The 22,056-nt window shown below is 35.2% G+C and overlaps 1 protein-coding gene across 10 annotated transcripts in view; it reads left to right on the forward strand.

Moving 5' to 3' along the window:
• KDM4C (lysine demethylase 4C) overlaps positions 1-22,056 on the forward strand; it is a 254,076-nt gene that overhangs the window by 161,422 nt on the left and 70,598 nt on the right. For 7 of the 10 annotated variants that reach the window (XR_008447639.1, XM_054053459.1, XM_054053463.1 and 4 more), the window contains 2 exons: positions 13,046-13,101; positions 16,218-16,326. The exons of 1 other annotated variant lie outside the window; for it this stretch is intronic. Coding sequence is in view for 6 of the 9 variants with exons in the window: in XM_054053459.1 (XP_053909434.1) it covers positions 13,046-13,101; positions 16,218-16,326 (165 nt within the window). In the remaining 3 variants the exon portion in view is untranslated. Of the gene's footprint in view, positions 1-13,045; positions 13,102-16,217; positions 16,327-17,205; positions 17,270-22,056 lie in introns of all 10 variants that reach the window. 2 more of the 10 variants (XR_008447640.1, XR_008447641.1) reach the window with 2 other exon arrangements.

Raw genomic sequence — 22,056 nt, forward strand, 5'->3', positions numbered from 1 at the left:
ATACATGAAGAAATCTAGACTGGTCTGCTGTAAGTTGTTTCTTGTTTCTAGTACTCTTTTGCCTGTTTGAACGGTATTATTCATTGCAAAGAAATGTGACTGTAGTTCTCTTTGCAGAAAAAAATTACCAGTTTTATGTACAATTTAAATTTGTCAGTGTATGTTTGCTTGTATGGAACCTCATTGCTGACATCAGCGTAATTAAGAATTGTCTAATCTCATTTAGGTCGTATTTGTCACTTTAGGATCATATTTCTGTCTTTTCAGAGTGTGGACAATAACCCTAGATTATCCTAACAGTTTTCATTTCAAAATAGTACAATACTTTAAGCCTAGCGTTATACTTAGGGTAAATATGGTTCCCTTTTAACAAATCTACAGTATGTCTACCAAAAAAGACAACTTTGAATATAGTGCTGCGTATTACTTTCCCTTTTAAAATTCTATAATTTATGTTAGTTGTGCCAACCCACTGCTGAAAGTTTAATGCTACCTTTGAATTGCATGCATTTGTTTTTTTATGAATCAGGTTTTTAACTTGTATAATTTTTCCATATCTGCTGTTACACTTAAGATATTTTAATTGTGCTTTAAACTACTGCATAATACTATAAGTCTCTCTGGGATAGGAGATATAATTAAAGAAAATTATTTATTTGCATGACTTTTTTTAATTGTAGAGAATACAGAGTGAGTGTATTTTACATTCCAACTAAAATAGTTCAGAGTTCATGTTTCTACATGAAACAAATGAAAAAAATCATATTCATCTAAATTCTTGTTCAGGGTAAGCATTCCTGAAGCTGCAACTGTTGCAGAAGATGTAAACTGAGATTGGACTCAGATGGGAATTATATATTCACATGCCTTCAAAAGTTCAATTCATGCATCAGAACAGTGCGCAAATGAGAAGATTTAATTATCAGAAAATACCTATTTGCAGAAACTCCAACTTTCTGAATGTCTGAATTTTTTCCTGCCTCTTCACATAGATTCCTAGAAGGAGGAGATTTAGCTGAGGAGGACTTGTCTGAAGAATTCCCTTAAGGGGGAACAAGGAGAAAGAAAAGTTTTGTGCAGTGGAGAATAGAATGGAAGTTATGAAAGACTGGTACAAACCTTGGTTCAAATTTCAAAATAAACTTCTTAGGAGGGCGAGTTCCTTCTCACAGCTCTGCTTACACAATTAAGTATTAGTTTTAGTTCTGTTAAATGATACTTTCTTAAACTCCCGGCAATTATGTTAACTTTATAGAAAATTTGGTCTCTACTAGATTTTTGTGTATCAGTATAAGTTTGCAAAGCACTATATGGGTGTGCAAAGCACTAAGTATGAGAGCACTATAGAAATGAAAGCCGTATTAGTAACTAAATCAAACTGGTTTATGTGTGAATCCCAACTGTGAACACCATTAAAATATGGGAACATGGAAATGCCTGCATGGACTCAGATTTACAGGGCTAGACTTTTCTTTGATTAAGTTATCAGAGGAAACTACTCTTTAGAGTCAGAAGCATATGGTTTCTTGAGTCGCAGCATCTATAAGTAGCTGACGTAGTGTGCTCTACAATATTTTATGTCAAATATGCATCTTCCAGGAGGTACTTAGATCCATGATAACATATCTTCATATTCTACTAGGCCGTAGGTCCTCTTTGATGACGATTATTGACAAAAGAGAAGAGTGGTACCAAATTTGTCGATGCAAATAGATGAAACATAGCCATAAATCATTCCTCCAAAACAATTAAAAAATAAAAAAAATTAATAAGTCCACTGCATTGCTCTTGAAAGTGTAACTGTGTTCATACAAAGTGCCCTGATTGAGAACAAATGCCTCATTAATCTTAAATGCTTCAGCTAAGGAAAGCTAGTGAAGTCAGGAAGAATAATGACAGACATTATAGAGAATGCAACATACTATACAGTGTGGAAGAATGTGGTCACTAGTAGCTACAGTACATAAATTAAGTACCTTTATTATTTAGAGAACGAAGTGGTTGGGACATGAAAGAGAAAGAAGAGCAAGTAAGGAAACAGGTAAATACACGTCAATGCCTTACTTCATAGTAAGTTAGCTGTTAGTATAGTAATGTAGTGCAATAAGTAGTAAGTAGTAAGTAATATAGTAAGTAGCAGGGCTGCTAAGGAAGCTGCATGACTTTTCACTCTTTATTCTAATGCTCCATAGTATTTCAGAAAGAGTTCACCACCTGTCTGGTCAGTTGGCACTGATTTTGAGAACAGATCCTGTGTTGAATAGTAAGGCTTAAACAGCTTAGCAGAATTTTTTTTGTTTTTTCTGTAGATGAGCTTTCTCATTCTTTATATTTTACTGCTGATATTAAGACTTTTGATTTGTACATATTTTGTGGTTATAGTAGCCCATTACATCAGTTGAAGGACTTTTTTTTCCCCCAAAGCATCAGAAAAGTGGCATGTAAGAACTTTTCACATTCTAGCTTTGATACTGCCCTGTTTTGCCTTGCTCAAAAATGTTTTTGAACAATCTTTTTATAGCAGTGCCCTTCTTACTGATACACTGTCAGCATTTCCATTATAAACTCGTGTTTTCAGACCCTCATAACTGCTAAAATAACTCAGTACATGTGAGTTCGTATACAGTATCTTGATTTGCAAACTGATTTTAATACCAAGCTTTAAAAGCATTTGGATATTGTTAATAAAAAGAAATTAATAAGCATGAAAATCTGGTTGTAGCAGAAAAGATTAAATTCTTAAGTTTTCTGTTTTTCTCTTTTCAAAAAAAGTAAGGCCTGTTTTAGTTCTTCCCACTGTTTGTTTGTTTGTTTGTTTATAAAATCTGAATTTTCCCAAACCTTCTCTGCAAAAAGGTGACTTACTGGAGAATTACATATAAATGCTGATGGCAACCATGTGTAGGATGGGAAGTGGGGTGCATCGTTTTTATTTCTGGTGCTGGTATTAGTCTAGTACTAGTGTATATATTGCTTGCGAAAAACAATCTTTGACAGAACAGATTTTAACAGGTTTGTAAATACTGAGGTTCCTGATGCTGTCACAGGAACTGAACTGAAGGGTGTTAAACCCTGAAAATATAATTTTATCCTGAGTGCGATAATGCTCAGACCCAAAGTCTATTTTGACCTTGAATTCCCTTCACTACAGTTCACCTAGTCAACCTTTTGCCATTGATATCCCTGTGAAAAGTCTTGCTCACTTTGGGCACTTCCAGGTGCATGGGTATTCTTATTTTACCAAGGAAGGAGTTGTCCCTACCCAGCATGGTGAAGAAGAATTTCCATCAGATACAGTTTTGAATCTGACCCTGCTTGGGGATGGAATTGGACCAGAGAACCTCCACCAACCTCATTCAATCTAAATTTTTCCTCGAAGACCATACCTGATCCCCAGAAGCACTGCTGCAAAATCACTGAAGGGAAAAAAAGCACTGGAAATAGGTAGTAGGAGGATATCCTGCCCTGCACTGCTGGTGCCAGGCTGCTTTCTTGAAGATACAAATTTTCATCTGAAGATTTCTAGCATTTACTGACACTTCAGAACACTGTCCTATAAAAATGGGAATTATCCTACATATTTTTTATCAGTACACATGATCATTCCATTCCTTTTTCTGTGTTTGCTAAGTGTTTAGCTTCAGTGGTGTCCTCTGGCAATGATCTTCAGAGTCTTATTATATTTTGCAGGAAGAATGATCACTTTTATATTTCATACCTAATTTCAGTGCTTATTTATTTATTTTTTAAAACAGCTAATCTCATTCTTTTTGACTTTTCTTCAAAGGAGAAGTTGTCTGTAATCTTTCTTATTCAGATGCTTGGGAACAGCTGCTTTTCTACTGTACACATTCTCTGAAACTATTGCAGAAAATATTTTATATTCAGCAGTGTAACAGTCTCCTTTTCATACTCTATGCATGTTCTTAGTTCAGAGATGCACATTCCAGTAAGAAAGGGAACACAGACCCCCTCCCCCCCATCCTGCCAAGTGTGTGTTATTTTTACTCCAGTTACCGTAATGAGTGTTTTTATTCTTCAGTTTCAGCCCATTCAGTTCCCATTACTTTTCTGGCTGCAGAATTTTCTCCCTTTCTGCCATTCTTCATCTCACTTCTTTTGCCCGTCCTTTCCCAAGTCCTCTTGTGCCAGCCAGCTCCTGCTTCCTGCATTCTTGCAGGTCACTATTGTCAAGCTATGTCATGGACAGAACAGCAAAAGACTACTTGCTCTGTATAATGTTGTCTCAACCCGGCATGAGGCAATTGCAATTCCCTGCAATTTTAAAGAAATTTTTGGCCATCTCTGTATCAAGGGAAGGGCAGACAAGGTTTGTGGAATTAGGCTCCTAAAATGTAGAAACTCAATAGCTGATGATTTGTAAACTTTAAATTCTCAGAGGAGGATGTCTTGAACGGATTTGAATGTATCTGAAAGAGTAAAATGTTAATCCGTAGCAGAAGCATGGCCATATTCAATTTCAAGAACCTCATTTAAGCTTGGATCAAAAAATATGTCTACATGTTGAATACACATTAACCAGTGGTAGATTTATCTTTCAGCTTTCTGAATCAGCCTGAACTTTAAGCATCTACAAAATGCCAAAATAATTTATAGTAGTTAATTCTTTTGAGCAGTGTAAGATTTTTCTGTAACATTTTCTAAAAAAATATAGAAATGTTTTTCTCAGATTTTTTATTATTAATAAAAGTTGCAACATTGTTGAGGCAGATAATAGTAGAAGTTTTGCAGTGTTTATATACAGATGAATATTGTGAGTTATAATGGTAGCATCTGGCATCTATTAAGAAATGGTGCACCATTAAGAAATGGTGCTCACAAACAGGAAAGTGAATCCTTCTACTAGACAACCCTCAATTTGTCTGTAATTTAATACTTTCAGGAATATATGTTATTTCTAAAAAAAATGAAGTTCATCTCTAAAAAGCTCCTTTTAAGGTAGTAGTTAGAAGTGGATATGGTAAATAATCTCAAAACCTATTTTCTGAATGAAAATTATTCCCCTGGTGTGGAAAGATTAAAATATTCATTAGTGGACCATTGCTGAAAATGACATTTTTGAATGTGTGAAGAGAAACACCAACCCTTTCTCTTTACACTATGATAAATATAGACACAAATATAAATAAGCTGAAGAAATGATAGCTGAAAAGGCTATCCAAATGCACATCTCTTTTAATACCGTTATAAAGTGTGACCTTGGGTATTATACAGCAATTGAGAGAGAAGGTGGAAGACTAAATGTTTCTATTTTCAGTTTGAAGGCTCCTCTCTAAAATACCCACGAGTGGCTTGAAGAGAACAAAGAAATATTTATCAGCCTTAGCCATATAATTTGTATCTCTTTGACTTAGGTGTGGTGGAATTCAAGATTAGATGTCTTTTTTAATTAGCTATTTTTAAATGCTTATAAATCAGCATTATTGTGACAGTGTTTTGTAGCAGGTGACTCAAAACCGACAACTGTTCTAACCTCTTACTAAAAATATTTGGAAAAAGACCCGTGTGCTAACCATTTCTCTTAGATCATTGTGTGCTTTTAGACATGTCAGAGTCAACAGGCACACAAGGAAAATAATGAAAAAAAAGTGGAAATATGTAGGGTTCTGTTTAGCGCTGAAGACATTATCAACACTTGCAGTGCTTCAAACACTAGCCAAAATGTACACTTACTTGAAATAACTCGTTCTGGTATCACTGCTAAATAAGGTTATCACAATAACTTTAATAAATTAATATAATAATTAAGTTCAGTGAATGCATTCTGTTTGTTTTTCAGAATCACAAAACTTATGAACAGAAGAAAATTAAACCAAATGTGTATTATATATAAGGTATATTGCAGTGTATACTTAGGAGTGCCAAGTAGGAAGATTTTACTAATATCTAGGTATAGTTTCTAAGACATTTTAAAATGTATTTTGTAAAGCTTTAAAATGGTGGGTTACATAGAATAGTAAGATCTGCCATAATGAATTAAACCAAGTCTGTTCTAGCCACTTATCATCTCTAGCACTATGAGAAATGAATTCCTGGGGAAGAATATAAGTCTTAGTCAAGCATTCCCTAATGCTCTCTTAGTCTCGTAAAATATGCAAATAAGAAACTGCCTTAGTCAAGGGCAGTGTCTTTGTATTTACCAAGTAAAAGGTAAGCTTTGCTGGATTTGTCTGTCGTCAACTTATGCAGCTTCTTTTTCAACTGGTGTTAAATTTAGCATCTGTATCTGGCAAACGGTCACACGCTCTGTGAAGAATATTTTTGTTTTGTTTCGAATCTACTCCTTTCTCCTTTAACAACCACCTAGTTATTGTATTGGAGTACTTAGTCGAGCTGTTTTTCAAATCCTTCATGATTTTACTGACATCTCTCAAATACTACAGTGTCTTCTCTTTCCTGACCTACTGCAGCCTGCTTAGTTATGCCTTGTGCAGAAGCTGTTGCAGCTGATCTTAGCTGAATACAAGCTTTTATTTGTGTGTGTGTGTGTGTGTGTCTGTGTGAAGTCTTTGATGTCTGGTTAATCAGAAATGGATAAAATTTCCATGAATTATTGAGATATTCTAGAAAACGATATAATTAAATAGGGAAAAGTGCAAGATATTGAAGCTGGAATACAGTCAGTGGAATAGGGAGCAATTGTATCAGCCAGTGCTGGGAAGAGGTCGTGAAGGTGGTAGTACATGAGCTTAACAAGTCACTGCAGCTCAAAGGTGAACACTGTGTAAACATATCTCCCTAGAAGTGAAATGCAAGATGTATAAACTAGATATGCTTTGTCCTCAGACATCACTGAGGATTTACTCTCATTACATTTTAGAGGAGAAAACATAGCTGCCGATAAAGACAGTAGATGAAAAAGTTGTGGTTGTTTAACTGACTAAGGGACTGTTGATGGGAAACAGCAAAAAGGAAAGGAACAATCTATTTTTCATGTTTATGATGCATGAAGTAAAGACAAAATGGCTTAAGCTACAGCAGGCTTAATCTCCAGGTTTGCTGTTATGAAAAATTTCCTAATGTTAGTGATGTCAAAGAGTTGGGGGAGATTGTAAGGGTGATTTCAGAGACTACATTTTATGAGGAAGTTATTGAAAGTGTTTCAGACAAAATTCATTAGGAATAACACACGATTTATTTTATCTTGTCCTCATCTACTGATATATGAGGCTTGACACAAAAAATCTAAAGCTGTGCCTGTAACTCTTCTTATTTAACAAATTAAGAAAATCAACAGATCATTTTCTGAAATGCTTTTGAAGATCTCCATCATTTTTATTTTCACTTCTTGTACCAACAAAAAATGTGTTTCTTTGAGCACTGTCTTTTTTTGTGTCGCTCTTGTACATTTCATTTAACTGGATTAATATAGTTCTTTAGAGATGCCATTGTAGTGGTCTTAGAGGTAAGGAAAAACAGCAGTTTAACAAGAAAGGGGATCATGTGGGGTGTGTTTGTAGTTGTTTGTACAAATAACCATTGTGTGACTTACTATATATACCTCTGCTGTGGCTTGTCTGAACTGTATTGCCTTGCTCTGTCACACAGCATCCTATCTCATACAGAATGCTATTACTGATGAAGTATGCAAATATGGAAATGTGAAAACTGCTTTTTATAAATGTTATTGTCAACATGACTTTGAATTTTGGCAGAGTGTAAACAGTGTTTAGTAACAACCTAATGCATTTATTTTAAATATAAATGAGTGTGAATAGGCTTGGGTTTTGTGTGGTATTTATCCAGGCAACAATAATTAATATGCAGCTATGCCTGAGTAGTGGCATATCATTCCAAAAAAGGTGATCCATCTTTTCGATGTATGTACTAAAGAAAGCATGGTTAATTTACATTGACTTCAGGCTTTTGGTGCCATTTTTAGCAGTGGTTGAATGATAGAAATGAAGAATAAACCAGCTTAGGAATGCTGTTTAAAAAATTCAGTTTCATTGTAAGCAAGGAGAATTGCTTAATCCAGAAACTGTGGATATGATCTGGTTTTTTATGAAAAAAATGCATAATCTCCACTAAAAATTTAAAAGATGAAGTGAATGTTAGTGTGCTAAAGATTGTGAATTATTTGAAGACATCTTATTTCATACAGATATTGGGCAAGTCCTTTTATGATTCTAGGATGTTATGGAGATTTTTTTTAAGCATATGAGCAATTTAAAATGGTCTAAGATTTAATTTAGATAAGTGTAAAGTAATATGCTTAAGAAATTATTATTTAATGCAAATACAAATGACAAAATTACTTGTTTAAAGGATTTGCAAAGTAATAGTGAATCAGAGATTGGGTTTGTTCTAAGGTGGTGCTCTATAATGAAGTCTGTTCCTACCTTGATTTTTACACACAGGCTGACAGCAGACACACATGGATGCACAAACACTCTCTCTGTGAGGGCATAGGTAATAATTGCTAATGTATATCTTATTGCACTGCCATCTGTGGCAGCTCTACTTGCATTAGGATTATTAAGTCTTTCTGAATATCAGATCGCCTGTGTTTTCATTCCTTGCAGTGTGTTGACACTGGAGGTAAAGTAATAGTGATGTTGCGTGGATACAGGACAATATATTGCAGTGCAGGCATGACTGGCAAAATGGATTTAATGGGCTTTAAGCCTGTGGTCCTTCCCAACCAGATATGCTATGAACACTGGTGAAATTTTGTGATTCTTAGGGGCCTAAGTTGTTATAGCCTGTATCCAGCAGAAAGTGAACAATTTTTACCCACCACCACTGTCTACTTACCAAAGGTTTGTGCATATGGTTTTTGAGAAGAAATTGAATTTGGTTCTTAAGGTACTTGCACTTCTTCGTCTTTTTTTTAAGCTAGGGTGAAAACTCTGCAGTTAGTAGGCAAGGATTATGACTTCTGTCTCTTGCAGAGAATTCAAAATTCTTATTTTTACAGTGGTTAAGACAGTAAACTTTCAGAAGAAATTTGTTAGCGTCATCGTATTTAAAGTCTCTTCCAGTGCTACTAGCTTAATTTATTTGTGGACAATGTATTAGGATCTTGGACTCTTTTCCTAGTTGCATTAATAAGCTCCACAGCAGATGATCAGATTAAGGTTTTCCTTAAAAGTGAAAAATACCTACTAGAAGCAGGAAAATTAATAATTTAATTATTCAGGTTAATAATTATTCAGGTAATGAATTTCAAAGTAAGCTGGTGTAAGAACATCAAAGCTCTAAAATAGGAGCAAGAACACTGTTATTTTGCAAAACAGAGAAGCAGTTAAGGGATTTTTGTAACAAGTATGAAGAAAGTACTTAAAATAAAAAAAGAATAGTATTTTAAGGGGTCCACAGGTGAGAAATGCACTGAAGCTTTAAATTTGAAAGTAGAGAATGAAGCTTCTCCTCCACAAAGATTTCTATTGAGTCAGACTCAGGATCTCTTCCCCAGTCTCCAGATGCTATTCTACCTCTACATTTTAAGCACCAAGCTATGCAGAACTGCAAGTGAATGAGGGATCAGGTACTCAGGAAGCCCTGCGTGGCTCCTTTTTTAGGAGATTGTCTTATTTACCTCTTCCTGAATGGCTGTTCCATTCCAAATATTATTTTCTATGCTGCTTGATTTATTTTGTTGTTCTTGCGTGGTCATGGAGATGTGTGCACATCTCTTTTTAATGTTTTATCTTGCACCTCCAGCTGTCATATAAGAAACTACCAAATTGGACCCATTCCATTGTTCAGTATGTTCACTTTTATGATGGCCAAGCTCTATTTATAGAGATAAACAACACTGATAGCAGAAAAGAGTCCTACAGTAAAGCTAGGGAGGGGTTTTTGGGTTCTTTATCAGAGAGTGCAGTGATAGGATGAGGGGCAATGGTTTTAAGTAGTAAGAGAGCAAACTCAGATTAGATATTAGGAAGAAATTTTTCACTCTGAGGGTAGGTATTGGAATAGGTCGTCCAGAGAAGTTGTGGATGCCCCATGAATGAATCCTGGAGGTGTTCAGTGCCAGGTTGCATGAGGCTTTGAGCAACCTGATCTAGTGGAAGCTGTACCTGCCTGTAGTAGGAGGTTTGGAACTGAATGATCTCTAAGATCCCTTCCAATCCAAACCATTCTATGATTCTATAAAAACATAAAAGCCCATTCACTTAGGGTGTCAAAACCAGTCAAAGGAAGAGCTAAAGAAATAGATCTTTCCTCTGCTAATTTGTAAAATTCTAAGGTGAATCAGACTGATGGGGATGTCATGCTCTGGGATTACTCTCTGGTTGTGCTAAGGTAGTCCTCAGGATTCTCGTGTAAATTTAAAGATCTGTGCATTGTTTCATGCTGTAATTTTCACATATAAGTGCTTGCTTTTGAGAACTGAATGCCAATTAAAAGCAAATTTCCCGAGACCGTAGTGGTACTTTACTGGAAACAGTGCGTTGTGCCCATAAATGTTTAGTAGAATATTTGTTGTATTATCTGAGAATAATTTCAGCATGGTGAATGAATGTGTATAAAACCTTAATAATTTGATTCCTTAGCATCTAGTTTAGGAAAGGGTTTATCTCATGCTTGTGTAGTTCTGCAGATTTTCCGATTGAGTGATTTTTTTTTGAAACCAAAATATATTCAGGATAAGAAAGATAGTTACAAATCTTCATATAGATTGAGAGAACACCTGTGTAAATGGCAGCACCTGGTTACCCTAATGACATTCAAAGAAAGGCAACAGACAGAAACGGAATGTGAAGATTATTTGAATCAGCTTGGAGAGTAGTTAAGAAAATTTAGAATATATAGCTTGGCAAAAAATGTATCAAGGAGTTAGGAGATCATAAGAATCCTCAAATATTGCGAAGAGAATTATGTACAGGAAAGAAAGAGATGATTATGTACAGTGGTTGAACAGCATCTGAAAGATTAATGATTTAAAACTAAAATAAGAGGCAGGACATTAGACTGAATCTGGCTTGTGTGGCTTGAATGGCATGAAGTTTGTTGGCTTGAATTGCTTTGACAGAGAAATTGAACAGTAAATAGTATTAGAGTAATTCTGATTCCCACCATTTCTCTTTTTAGAAAGAGGAGGAATAATCTTCTGTTCCTGTCTACTTCACTCCCTCCACTCATCCTTACCTTCTTTCTCCCTTTGTCCCTGCCTCTCGCCATCCCTTCCTCCTGTTTTCAGCACTGCCCCTCCACCCACAATGAGCTGCTCTGTTATTGTATTGGGCTTGATAAAAAAGCAGGTTTTCTAAGATGTGGTAAGAAACCGTCACAAAGGTGCAGCAAATTGTTGGTTCTGGAAAAAAAGGTTTACTTATTATCCGAGAATGAAACGGAAAAATCCTATGCAATGATGTCCTTCCCCATCTGAGCAATTGTCTCTATTGAAGAGGCTATGAAAGTTAAAGCTGAAGATCCCACTCAGTGCTGCAACACCAGCATCCACGTTCTGTTTTTCTTCTTTATATGCTGAAACCACTTGATTCTGCTCAGTCCCCTTTGAATACTAGAAGGAATAGCTATTCTGAGCCTTTGGGTTTCCTAATTCAATAGTCACTGTTTATTATTACAAAGGGAATTGTGATCTGGAACATGTTAGGTCCCATCACAAGGCTCTTGAGGATAAAGTAATGAACCTCAATTCTCTTCTTCACAACTCCACAATAATCTTAAATATTTGAGAGGGTACTCTATAAGAGGATGGGTTACCTATTCTGCATTCTTTTAGTAGGCAAGGTAAAAAATCATGTAGTTAAGTTGCAAAGAAGATTCACTTGTCACAAGGAATTCTTTTTCTATCACTTCTTGCTTTGGAGAAGAGACTGACACCCACCTTGCCACAGCCTGTTTTCAGGTAGTTGTAGAGAGATAAGATCTCCCTTCAGACTCCATTTCTCCAGACCAAACAACCTCAGTTCTCTCAGCTGCTCCTCACTGGGCTTGCTGTCTAGACCCTTCAGCTTCGTTGCCTTTCTTTGGACACACTCCAGCACCTCAATGTTTTTCTTCAAATAAAGTATTTAGTTAAATTTCTTACAGACATCGATAATCATAATGATTGAAAATTTTAAGATGAGATCAAACAGCAGTATTGCATAATAGTTCTTTGGATTTTGTTTTTGTTTTTCTAATTTGTTTTTCCTCTGCAAGGGCCGCTTATACTTAGAGGTTCAGGAGACAAGCTCTCTTTCTGAGTATAGATATACAGGCACAAGATATCTTGACTTCATTTTGGTTCTTTGTAGAGACCAAAAAAATGGAAATGGGAGGAAAAACTAACTGGAAAAAACTTTCTCATCTGGTCCTGCGAAGGGACAAGGAAACAGAAAAGATAGATTCAGAAAAGGAGGAGAAAGAAGAAAGAGAGAGAAAGGTTAGAAAGTAGAAAAGCCTGTCTATCTGTTCAAAGGCACGGTTTTAAGTAGAGATAGGAAAAGTCCTGTTTGGCATATTATCTGGCAACCACTGAAATATGCCCTGAGAGCAGATGGAGTTGCACTGAAGATCAAGGCAGTAAACGTGTACTGCAGCAAAGGGAACTTCTGAAAAAAGGAAAAAAAAAAAAAAGGAAGGATGAAAGGATAACATGCCCCATGTTCTGTAGGTTTATACATTTGAGAACTGTCAGGAACAAGAAGGTTTTCAAAGTATTTGAGTTGGATCAATGGCTTGCAAATTTCTCAGTAGCTTCTATTAAATGGTTTATGTGTCATTTTACTTTGTTTTACCTTAGTAATCTGTATGGCAATTCCAGCCTTTCTGTGGCAGTACTGACTAAATGCCCTTTTATTTATTGCTTTCAAAGGGATTCTGTCACTTTGTTTATGAGTAATACTTAAAATTTAGTTTTCTTTAGATCATTCAATTTTTTTTGTCTTGTCATTACTGTATTCTTGTTTTTTTCCTGTAAGGAAATGAAGTACTTGTAAGTGGCAGTTTGTAACCAAGTAATTAATAACATTAACAGATTACGTATCCTTAAGATCAGCTGAGTAAAACTAATTTATAACTATTCAATAAAGCTCACTTTTTTCTATACTATTTTTATTTTTAGGAATGTTGTCTCTGCAATTTGAGAGGTGGTGCATTAAAGCAAACTACTGACAAGAAGTAAGTAATATGTACTTCAGGATTGTGTGTGCTTCTTTTAAACTTCATTCCCAATCCATTCTGATGTCCAAAGCATTTGTAAACCTAGTTACTTGATAGTGTCTCTTTAAGCTGAACTGTTGCAAAATCAAGTTATTATGATTGAAATATGCCACTGGCACTTTGTGAAGTAGATAGATGCTAAAAGGTACATTCGTTTTAGTTTTTGCACACGCTTACTTGTTCAAATTTTGTTCGGCTGGCCTTTTTGTGAGGAAAGTAAATGAGAGCTCATTTGTCATTGTTTGCATGGGCAAGCTATATCAAAAAGCAAAGTATTTTCTTCTTTGGTCCTGGAAATCTGTGATTACAGAATTTAATACAATAGCTTTGAACTTGTAGAAACAGTGTTTTTAACTAATTATTTTGAATTACATTGAAATATTTTTAGATTTTGAAGTGATTTTTTAAGTACAATGCCAAAAATAACATTCTTGCTGACAACATACTATTTACAGCATCAGTATTTTTCTCTGAATTTGGATGACAGAACAGTATAGTAAGTAGATCTCTAGCAGATAAAATAGAAAATGTTGCAGCTTAATATTTTTTCAAGCCCAGTAGTGGAACAGTCCTTTATGCACTTTTCATCTTCTCATAATAAGTTCAATTATTTTAGTAACTCAGCAGTATCATGTAGATCTATTTCTCTAACCCTTTGGAATGCAGTGATAAGACACGGTCTGGCTCCAGCATTCTTTTCCACTTACTAAATAAGAAAGTATATATCAGCGATTTGCAATTGGATGCATGACCCTTGTGAATTGTCCACTTAGGTAAAGGTTTTATGTGAAACTCATAGGCCAGTTCTTGCTTTCAGAAAGCATTAATATTGTAACCACTTTAATGGAGATTTTGACCTGCACCTGAAAATGCTCAGCTGCTTTTTAGTTCTGTTTTAAACTCCCCTACATTTGCTACTTGCACTATGAAATTAAAAAGAATGACAGAAGTGTCATCTCAGTGGAATTCATTGCGCCCTTTTGATATTTGCTACTGTTAGGTTGCATACTGTATCTTTGAATATAAGTACATAGTTTTTGTAAATGAATTAAAATGTTTTAGGGATGTTACATAAGATTTATTCATAGTAAAATAATCCACAGAGGATTTTTGTAGAAACTGCCTTTCTCACACAACTATATCTGAAGTCTTTGGTTTTGCATTATATCCCTCTGTAAGTTTCTATTATGGATTTATGAAAGGACAGTTCAGTAAAGGTAGTTCAACTCTTGTTTTCTTGTTTCTGTAACACATTACAGTTGCTACACATTGTTGAGTCTTTCATCTGTCTTTCAGTATTGGCTACCATTCTGAAATTCCAGTAGTTTTCAGAAGAGTATGTTCTAATTATGTCTTTTTTTCCAAGAAGTGTAGAATCCAACATGTTAATTCCCTTCCCTCCTTCTTCCTCTCTTATGTACTGATTAGAAATATAGGATAAGCGTTACTTAGATTTAAGAGCTAATGAACAAAACAAGGTGTAAAATAAAACATGGGATGGTGTAACAATTTGCCATATAGGACAGCTTCCTCTTTTTCAGCAGAACAAAACAATTGTTTTGAGTCCTGTTAAGTTGAGAGGTGCCAGAGTATAAAGGTTTGGCTGAAGATTTATTGAGGAGGCATTTTATTTATAACAGTTCTTTCCCATAAAGCTTAGATAGTAAGACAAGGTAGTTTTGTAGGCGGGCAGGCAGCAGTGAAAAGAAAAAGGGTGTTATTAAAAGTTAAAAAGAAAAAGTCTCAAAACAAGACCTTTTTTTCTGTGAGTTCAAACATGAACAAAGCTGTCACCATTATAAAATGATAGATCTACAAGCGTTTTCTGCTTTTACTTGTGTTGAACTCTACAACTTGCTAATTGATTTGTCATCTTTACATACAGCTCCTATTTCACACTTTGGCCAATACAACTTTAACACCGCGTAACAGCAGTTTGTTTAGTCCCTGTGTGTCATATTATGCTTCTCCAGATATTTTTGTCAAAAATGAAGTATTGAAATAACACCACTCCAGTGCAGGAAACAGAATTTATTTCTGTTCTGGTGCATCACAATCTACCTCTTTTAGGTCTGTCTCGCATTTGTGTTAATATGCTAATAGAATGTGTGTCTCTGATGTGCTACAGAAAGTGGAGTGAAGCAAGCATTTAGAGCTCACAAAAAAAGAGCAATTGGAGTAATGAGACAAGATGTACAGTGAATGATAGGGAGTAAAGGCAAATATAAGTCAAGGAATGGAAATGTTTCCCATTCTTCATATTTAGTAGTAGTGTACCCCAAGAAAGATTTTAGAAGACTGCTCTTGGTTAAACATCCTTAGCTTCTCTTTTAGTTCATATAATATGCACTTGCAATATTGATTACACTCTTTTTGGCTCTGTTTAGCCTTTTCTATTTTGATATTTGTTTATTAAATTGCATTTGGAGGATATAGCAGTGCTTTCTGATGAGTATAGGAAGCACACAGCATCATCTAACAAGCTTCTTGAAGTTGCACTGAAATCTTATAGGTAGAACTGGTCCGAGGCACTTGACAGATGCTTCCAGTGCTATAGGGCATCCAGTTGACACTGACTATTACAGCGATAGTTTGCAACTTCTATGCCTTTATGACTGTAAACAGGAGGTCTTGGTACTATGCTTTGTTTTACTCTTTGGTGGATGTCTGACTGATTGTGATTATGCGTGTTGCCTAAGAATACTCATGTCTGAGTACTGTTAATCTGAAATGCTGCATGTGATAAATAGCATGTGAATCAAATAGCGTGGTCTTTACATATGCACTTGGATAGCACAGATAAAAAACTTTGCACTTAATATATTGAACATGAAAGATGATTTTAAAAAGTCTTGCAATAAAGCCCTAGCATGAAACTGTATTTACACAAAACGGTAGTGTTGTAAGGTTTGTTAAATATATTTCAAAGAAGCTTTGGAATTCCTAATAAGAAAGCATCTAGACATGATTGCCTTCTTAAAAAAACCACACACACATCAAGTAATGAAACATCTTAAAGACTTGTATATCTATGGGTTTTTTTGGTGGTATTCTTGACTTGCCACTTTTCACAGGTGGGCACATGTAATATGTGCAATTGCCATCCCAGAAGTCAGATTTGGTAATGTCACAGAACGTACACCGATAGACACTAGCAGAATACCTTTGCAAAGATTAAAGTTGGTGAGTAGCATGTTTGTATATGTTTCATACATTCCTTGCTATTAAGGTGTTCTAATAATTGAAATGTATTAAAAATCTGAATTGTGATGATTATTGCTGGGTACACAGTAGTAACCTATGTTTAAGGTAAGGAATAAATTACTAGGGTTTTATCAAGATCATCTTTTTGACATATAGTGATAATTCATTAACGGTATTGACGACCTTCAGTATTTTGTTAAAAGCAAAACCTGCCCTCCCGCCAGAGGAGGAATAACAACCTTGGCCATTGCCAACTGTGTAAGTTTCAGTTTTGGAACTGTGTTGGTGATGAAAATGTTAAAACCCAAACAGATTGGTAATATCCCACGGTACATGTTTGTGAGGTCTTTTTATTATGTACTTTTGCCTCAAGAAACTGTTTCTGAAGGTAAAAGGATGCATGATCTGTTTGTTACGTGGTGTCTCTACTGTCTGGGCATTGAAAACTATGCACAAAACAGATCATATATTATGTTGGATGAACTAAACCCTATTTCCTAAGGAATTTCAAAAGCTGGTGGAAAACATAAGTAAAAGCACATCTGTTGCCAACAGTTGCACCCCATGTTACTTCTAGAATAACATTGTCATTCAAGAAGGTGGATATACACAAGTAGAAGATATGCATAAGCGCAAAATAAGAGCATTTTCCTTCCTGTGTTGCACAACCATTTCTTTATTTGTCAGCACATGCATCACTTAGATATCATCTGACAGAAACTAAGTGACTAGCAACCCATCCACACTGGTTCTGAAGTAGTTCTTGGTCTACCTGACCTTGTGCTTGCTCACTTTGAACTATTAATCTTTTCATTAAATGTTAATTTCATTTTGTTCATTACTTTTTGTGTTTTGTAGCTGTATTTCTAAATGTGGAGATTCAGCTTGGAGCAGTGTAGATTGGTAGCCTGTCCTTCAAATGGTAATCTAAACTTTTGTCCAAAATTTTAAAGCATTGTTTTTCATACCCTTTTAAATATAATGTAAACCACATTTCTAACCTATTATGAAAAATGTTCTTCCTAATCTGGAAATAAAACCAGTAGAAGCACTGATTATTATGGTAATTTCATTTTTTTGAGGACTTTAAACAGTGACAGACGTGTCTGGTTGGAAGTTCTTAATTCAGGGGCTGAAAACACAGAAATGTTTAGTTTACCAGATGCTGAGATTCCTTCCCTGGGCTGTCCATGACTTGAACTGTATAAGAGAAACAGAACTCTTTTGAAGAAGTCTTAATTAGATTTTGAATTATTGATTATGAAAGTATGGAGCCAAAATTTGTGAAGTAACGTGATTTACGATTCATAGGTAATTTCTGCAGAATATGAAGCAATTTTGTTAATCATTTGTTTGTAACTGAGAACGTTTTCTTCTGCACTTTCCTGCAGTTGATAGAAGATTGTTTATAGTCCTTAGTGCTTTTTCAGTTTTTGAAGCTCCTTCAATGTAAAATGGCATTGAACCACTATGGATTGTATTATCCTATATATATATCCTTTTTTGACTCTTATGAGTCCCTGAATGTTTAGAAAAATAGTATTTGCTTTCCTTACTGCTGTTTTTTGCAGTAAAAGAGTTTCTGTATTTGAGTGGAATGCATGTTCTTAAGGAGTAACTCAGCTGAACACAATAAAAATGAGAGGCAGGCTGCTTTATAATAGCCATAAATGTAGCATTACTGCAGGTAGTAAGGATAGCCTTACAGTGTGGGAAGGAAGTACTGTAATCCTGATTTGGCTCATTAAACCTTACTTTTCCAAGAGATGTGGAATTTATAAGCAAATAGGTAGGCTTGTACTAATTTAAGAGAAGTAGGCAATTTGACCATTTCAAAAGGGTCTATAATGATTTGGTGTTAATAGAATAATAAAATGGTGCTCCTTGGGTAAAGAGAAAAACTTGCTCTGAAACCACCACCAGCCTGCCTGCTTTTAAATTGGGGGTTTTGTTGCAAATAAGTTGCTGTATCTAGTGCTTTTACTCTGCTGTTTCACAGTGAATACCATAGCTAAGCTGAATAACATGGTAGTATTCTGTACTGAAAAAATAAATAAATTAAAAATAGATATTAAGTGGAATTCCATGGATATGCAATTTTTATTTTCTCTCAAGCCCTGTGTATTAGGTATTTTTTGTAAACTATTTCTCGTTTCCTGAAACATGGGGTTCCTGCTTCTCTAAAGAGATCACTGTCAATAACCTTGTGCTTATATACCACATTATTCTTAAATCAAATGCGATCCTTACCTTAGTCTTCACTTCCTAATTGTTGATGCTACACTATAACAATTATCCCCACTGACATTGGGTTATTTGCCTTAAGATAACCCCGGGAGTTATATTAAAACGAATTCTGTTTCTTTAGGAATTCCTGTCCCTTCTTTCCCCCACCTTGGCCCTACTTCCATTCTTAACTTGCATTCCTCTTCATTATCATATACTCTGTACTTGGGAGTAGACAGCCAATACCATCTGTCTTGCTGCTTACTTCGGTAGAAGCATGCTGAGCATTCACACTTTGACATTAGCTCTGGGAATCTGTGAGCAATTGATTCAGGCCAGTTTTCGCCTTTGAAATTGTATGGATCACCAATACTGCTCTTCAGCAGCCAATTCCTGCTTTGCAGCTGTCCCATTTGTTACGTTAATGGTGTCTTTGTTCATCAGTCTCCATCATTCAGAACTGGAGAGTGTTCATTGTATAAGCAAAGGAAAGCTTTGTATGTTGTTATTTTGATGTTGAGTCTTTATAAGCAATAGATTTTTAAAAAAATACATTTTTGGGCCTATCTTTATAAAGCTTTTTATGCTAAACCATGGGATAGCTAATAAATGTGGGCTGTCCTACTATGCTATCTTTCCTTTACAAAATTTGGGATGTTTTTGTTATTTTTTTCAAATGAGCAGAAAAAAAATGGAAAATAAATATGAAAGAATAGATCACATCATAGTGTGCTGCCATACTAAAACTATATCTTACAATGTAGGAGCAAATAGTTCTAGTTGTTTTAGACATTTCACTTTCTATCCCTGTCCTTCGCCTCATACTTTCCTCCGTCCCTCCCTTGTCTCTGAAATAGTAAGAAAACCAAATAAACAGAAGACATACTGGTTTCAGAAATCTGTGGGGGCTGAGCTTGCACTTTCTCCAGGGTAGTATCTACAAAGGAATATCAAAGGAAATAAAAAAAGTGTTTTATTTTGACAAATTAAACAACATCTGTGCAAACAAAGCATATTGTTAGGCTTTTCTTTGTTGCTTAGCTTGTATGCCTACTTATTGCTGTTGCTGTTAAATAGTTTGAATTTACTAGACATTTTGGGTTGAAATTGTGGTTCTAAAATGAAATGGCTGGAGGGATATACCTTACCATATGACATATTTTAAAACAGTATTTTACTTAAACTACAGTATACTAGCTTCTTTGCAGACAGTTCAGAGGGTCTCTGTTCCAATGGTCTCCAAGTTTAACACAGATGTATAAGCAAGTGTGAGAAGACAGGAAATACAGAAATGCCAACTTAAATATTATTTAATCACAGTCTAAATGTTAGCAACAGGTAAAAGAGAGGCAAGGTTGGTGAGAAGTGATAGTATGGAGGAGGACCACGTGAAATTTGTCTAAATGTATATGCAGAATTTCAGATACTAACAATTTGGAACAAATGTGTGATTTGGAGGAGAGTTTGTGACGTGAATGTGTTTTGTATCAGCTTCCATTCCAACACAGTTTAACAGGACCTAACAGTTTACCCTAAGCAGATAAAGGTTAGGTTTCTAGCTGAGTTTAGCTTTGTTTATTTTATGTATTTATTTGGGTATTTTTTTTGCCTTGTTCCATTTGTCTTTAAATCTCCAAGAGAAGCTTGGGTGTAAACTCCTGGTTTTGAAAACCTGTTTTTTTTTGACTGTTTGTACGTATGAGGCCTAGGTTGTAGAACACAGAATGTGGATTCCTGCATATATTGAAGTCAACCATAAAACTTGATTTTTCTTTGTACATAGACAGTCTGTGCTTTCAAGAGAGCATTACTTACTCAGCTCTAATTATAAATACAAACTGTAGCTGCTTGGGAAGGTCTCTGGAAATGAAAAAAACCCAAACATAAGCTTAGCCTTTAAAAGAAAAAAAATAAGTATTCTTACGTGTCATTATATTTTAATAAAACAGGACTTAAAAGTAGAATTATATAAAAGCACTTACTTTTATATGGCCAAGGAATCCAAGCCAACAGGAGTATTAGTGCCATTTACCCTTGTCACACTTTTGACCTGTAATGAACAGTAAACATTGTAATTGAGAGTGTTCACAGAATGACAGAATGTTGTATTTTGGGGACTGGGCCAAGGCTTCCAGCTCCTCCTGCTTATTTGTCATGCTGCCTGCAGTTGTGTAAAAACACTTCAAGTGTGGTTCATTGTGCCCATTGTGTTGAAAGGTTTCATGTTACAATAGAAAAATTTAAATAGAATCATTAGCATCTGTTTGTAAATCCATATATTTAAGACGTCAACTCTAAAATAATGTTTTGAATAGACTATGTAACAACTCAGTAGCAAAATACTTACCTGCTTTTGGTATTTTAGGTGTTTCAAAATGCTTGAGTATTGGATTGACTTAATCCTTAAAGGCAGTCGCTGCAATTCTGTACTGAAACATGCACATAAGATGTCTTTGTTTCTTTATCTGTAGAGTTTCCTATTATTTTTGCATTTGAAATCCTATTTCTCCAACAAAATAGAGGTAGAAAATGAGTTTTGGAATAACTGAAGTTGCCCTGAAGCTTTTGATGACCTCAAATTTGTATTTGACAAGTGAACCGAGTATAAGCACAAGTGTACTCCCAGTGAAGAACATTATTTTGAAAAGAAATTTACGCTGTGATGATGACTGATCTACAAGCCTTTCAGTATCTGGCTGAAGCCGTAAAGTTCTTTTTAGAAGCCTATAGACTTTAAAATTCGCACCTGAAGGCAAATAATAGTGAGCTTGAAAGCTAAAGATTATCGTTTTGAAAGGTACATCAATTCTGAAAATACAGAGGTTTCTCTGTGGTATGCCACTGAAGAATGGAATCAAAGCGAAAATGCGTATGAGCTTTCAAAAGAATGAGCAAATATTCTCCTGCCTGTCATTCTATTTTAATGATGTATGAAACCTAAAAAAAAGGATTAAAAGACATTTGAGGACACCGCACATCTTCTCTGTTCTAATTTGTAATGAAATTCATTTGCTGAACTTCAGTGGGGTGGTAAAGCTATTGCAGCTGTGTTTGTGAAAGAGCAAAGAAACACTTGCAGTTATGCATACCGCTGTTGCTGTGCATTTCTGGTAATACAAAGAAGTATTGATTACTTTTCAACATTTCCAACAATACTGCTGGATGGACCATTGAGGAGAATCATTATACCATACCGAAATTCATGCATTAACTAACTCATTGCATGCATTTACAGGCAGTTGGAGTGAAATAGACAGAAATCTTGAGACAGATTTTAAAATATTTCTGAATTGTTTTAAAACCGAATGAAATAGCTTTAAATAGCAGGCTTTGTGATTTAAAAAAAAGTTAGAAATGACACAATAGTTGATTACTGCAATTTATAATTCATTAAAAATGTAGTGACTCATTGCAATCATAAAGAAAGTACATTTTAGTGTACATGCTTTAATTGCAGCATTGGTAAGATTTTTAGTAAGTATG

The sequence above is a fragment of the Cuculus canorus genome, chromosome Z (genome assembly GCF_017976375.1).
Source record: "Cuculus canorus isolate bCucCan1 chromosome Z, bCucCan1.pri, whole genome shotgun sequence".
NCBI classification, from domain to species: Eukaryota; Metazoa; Chordata; class Aves; order Cuculiformes; family Cuculidae; genus Cuculus; species Cuculus canorus.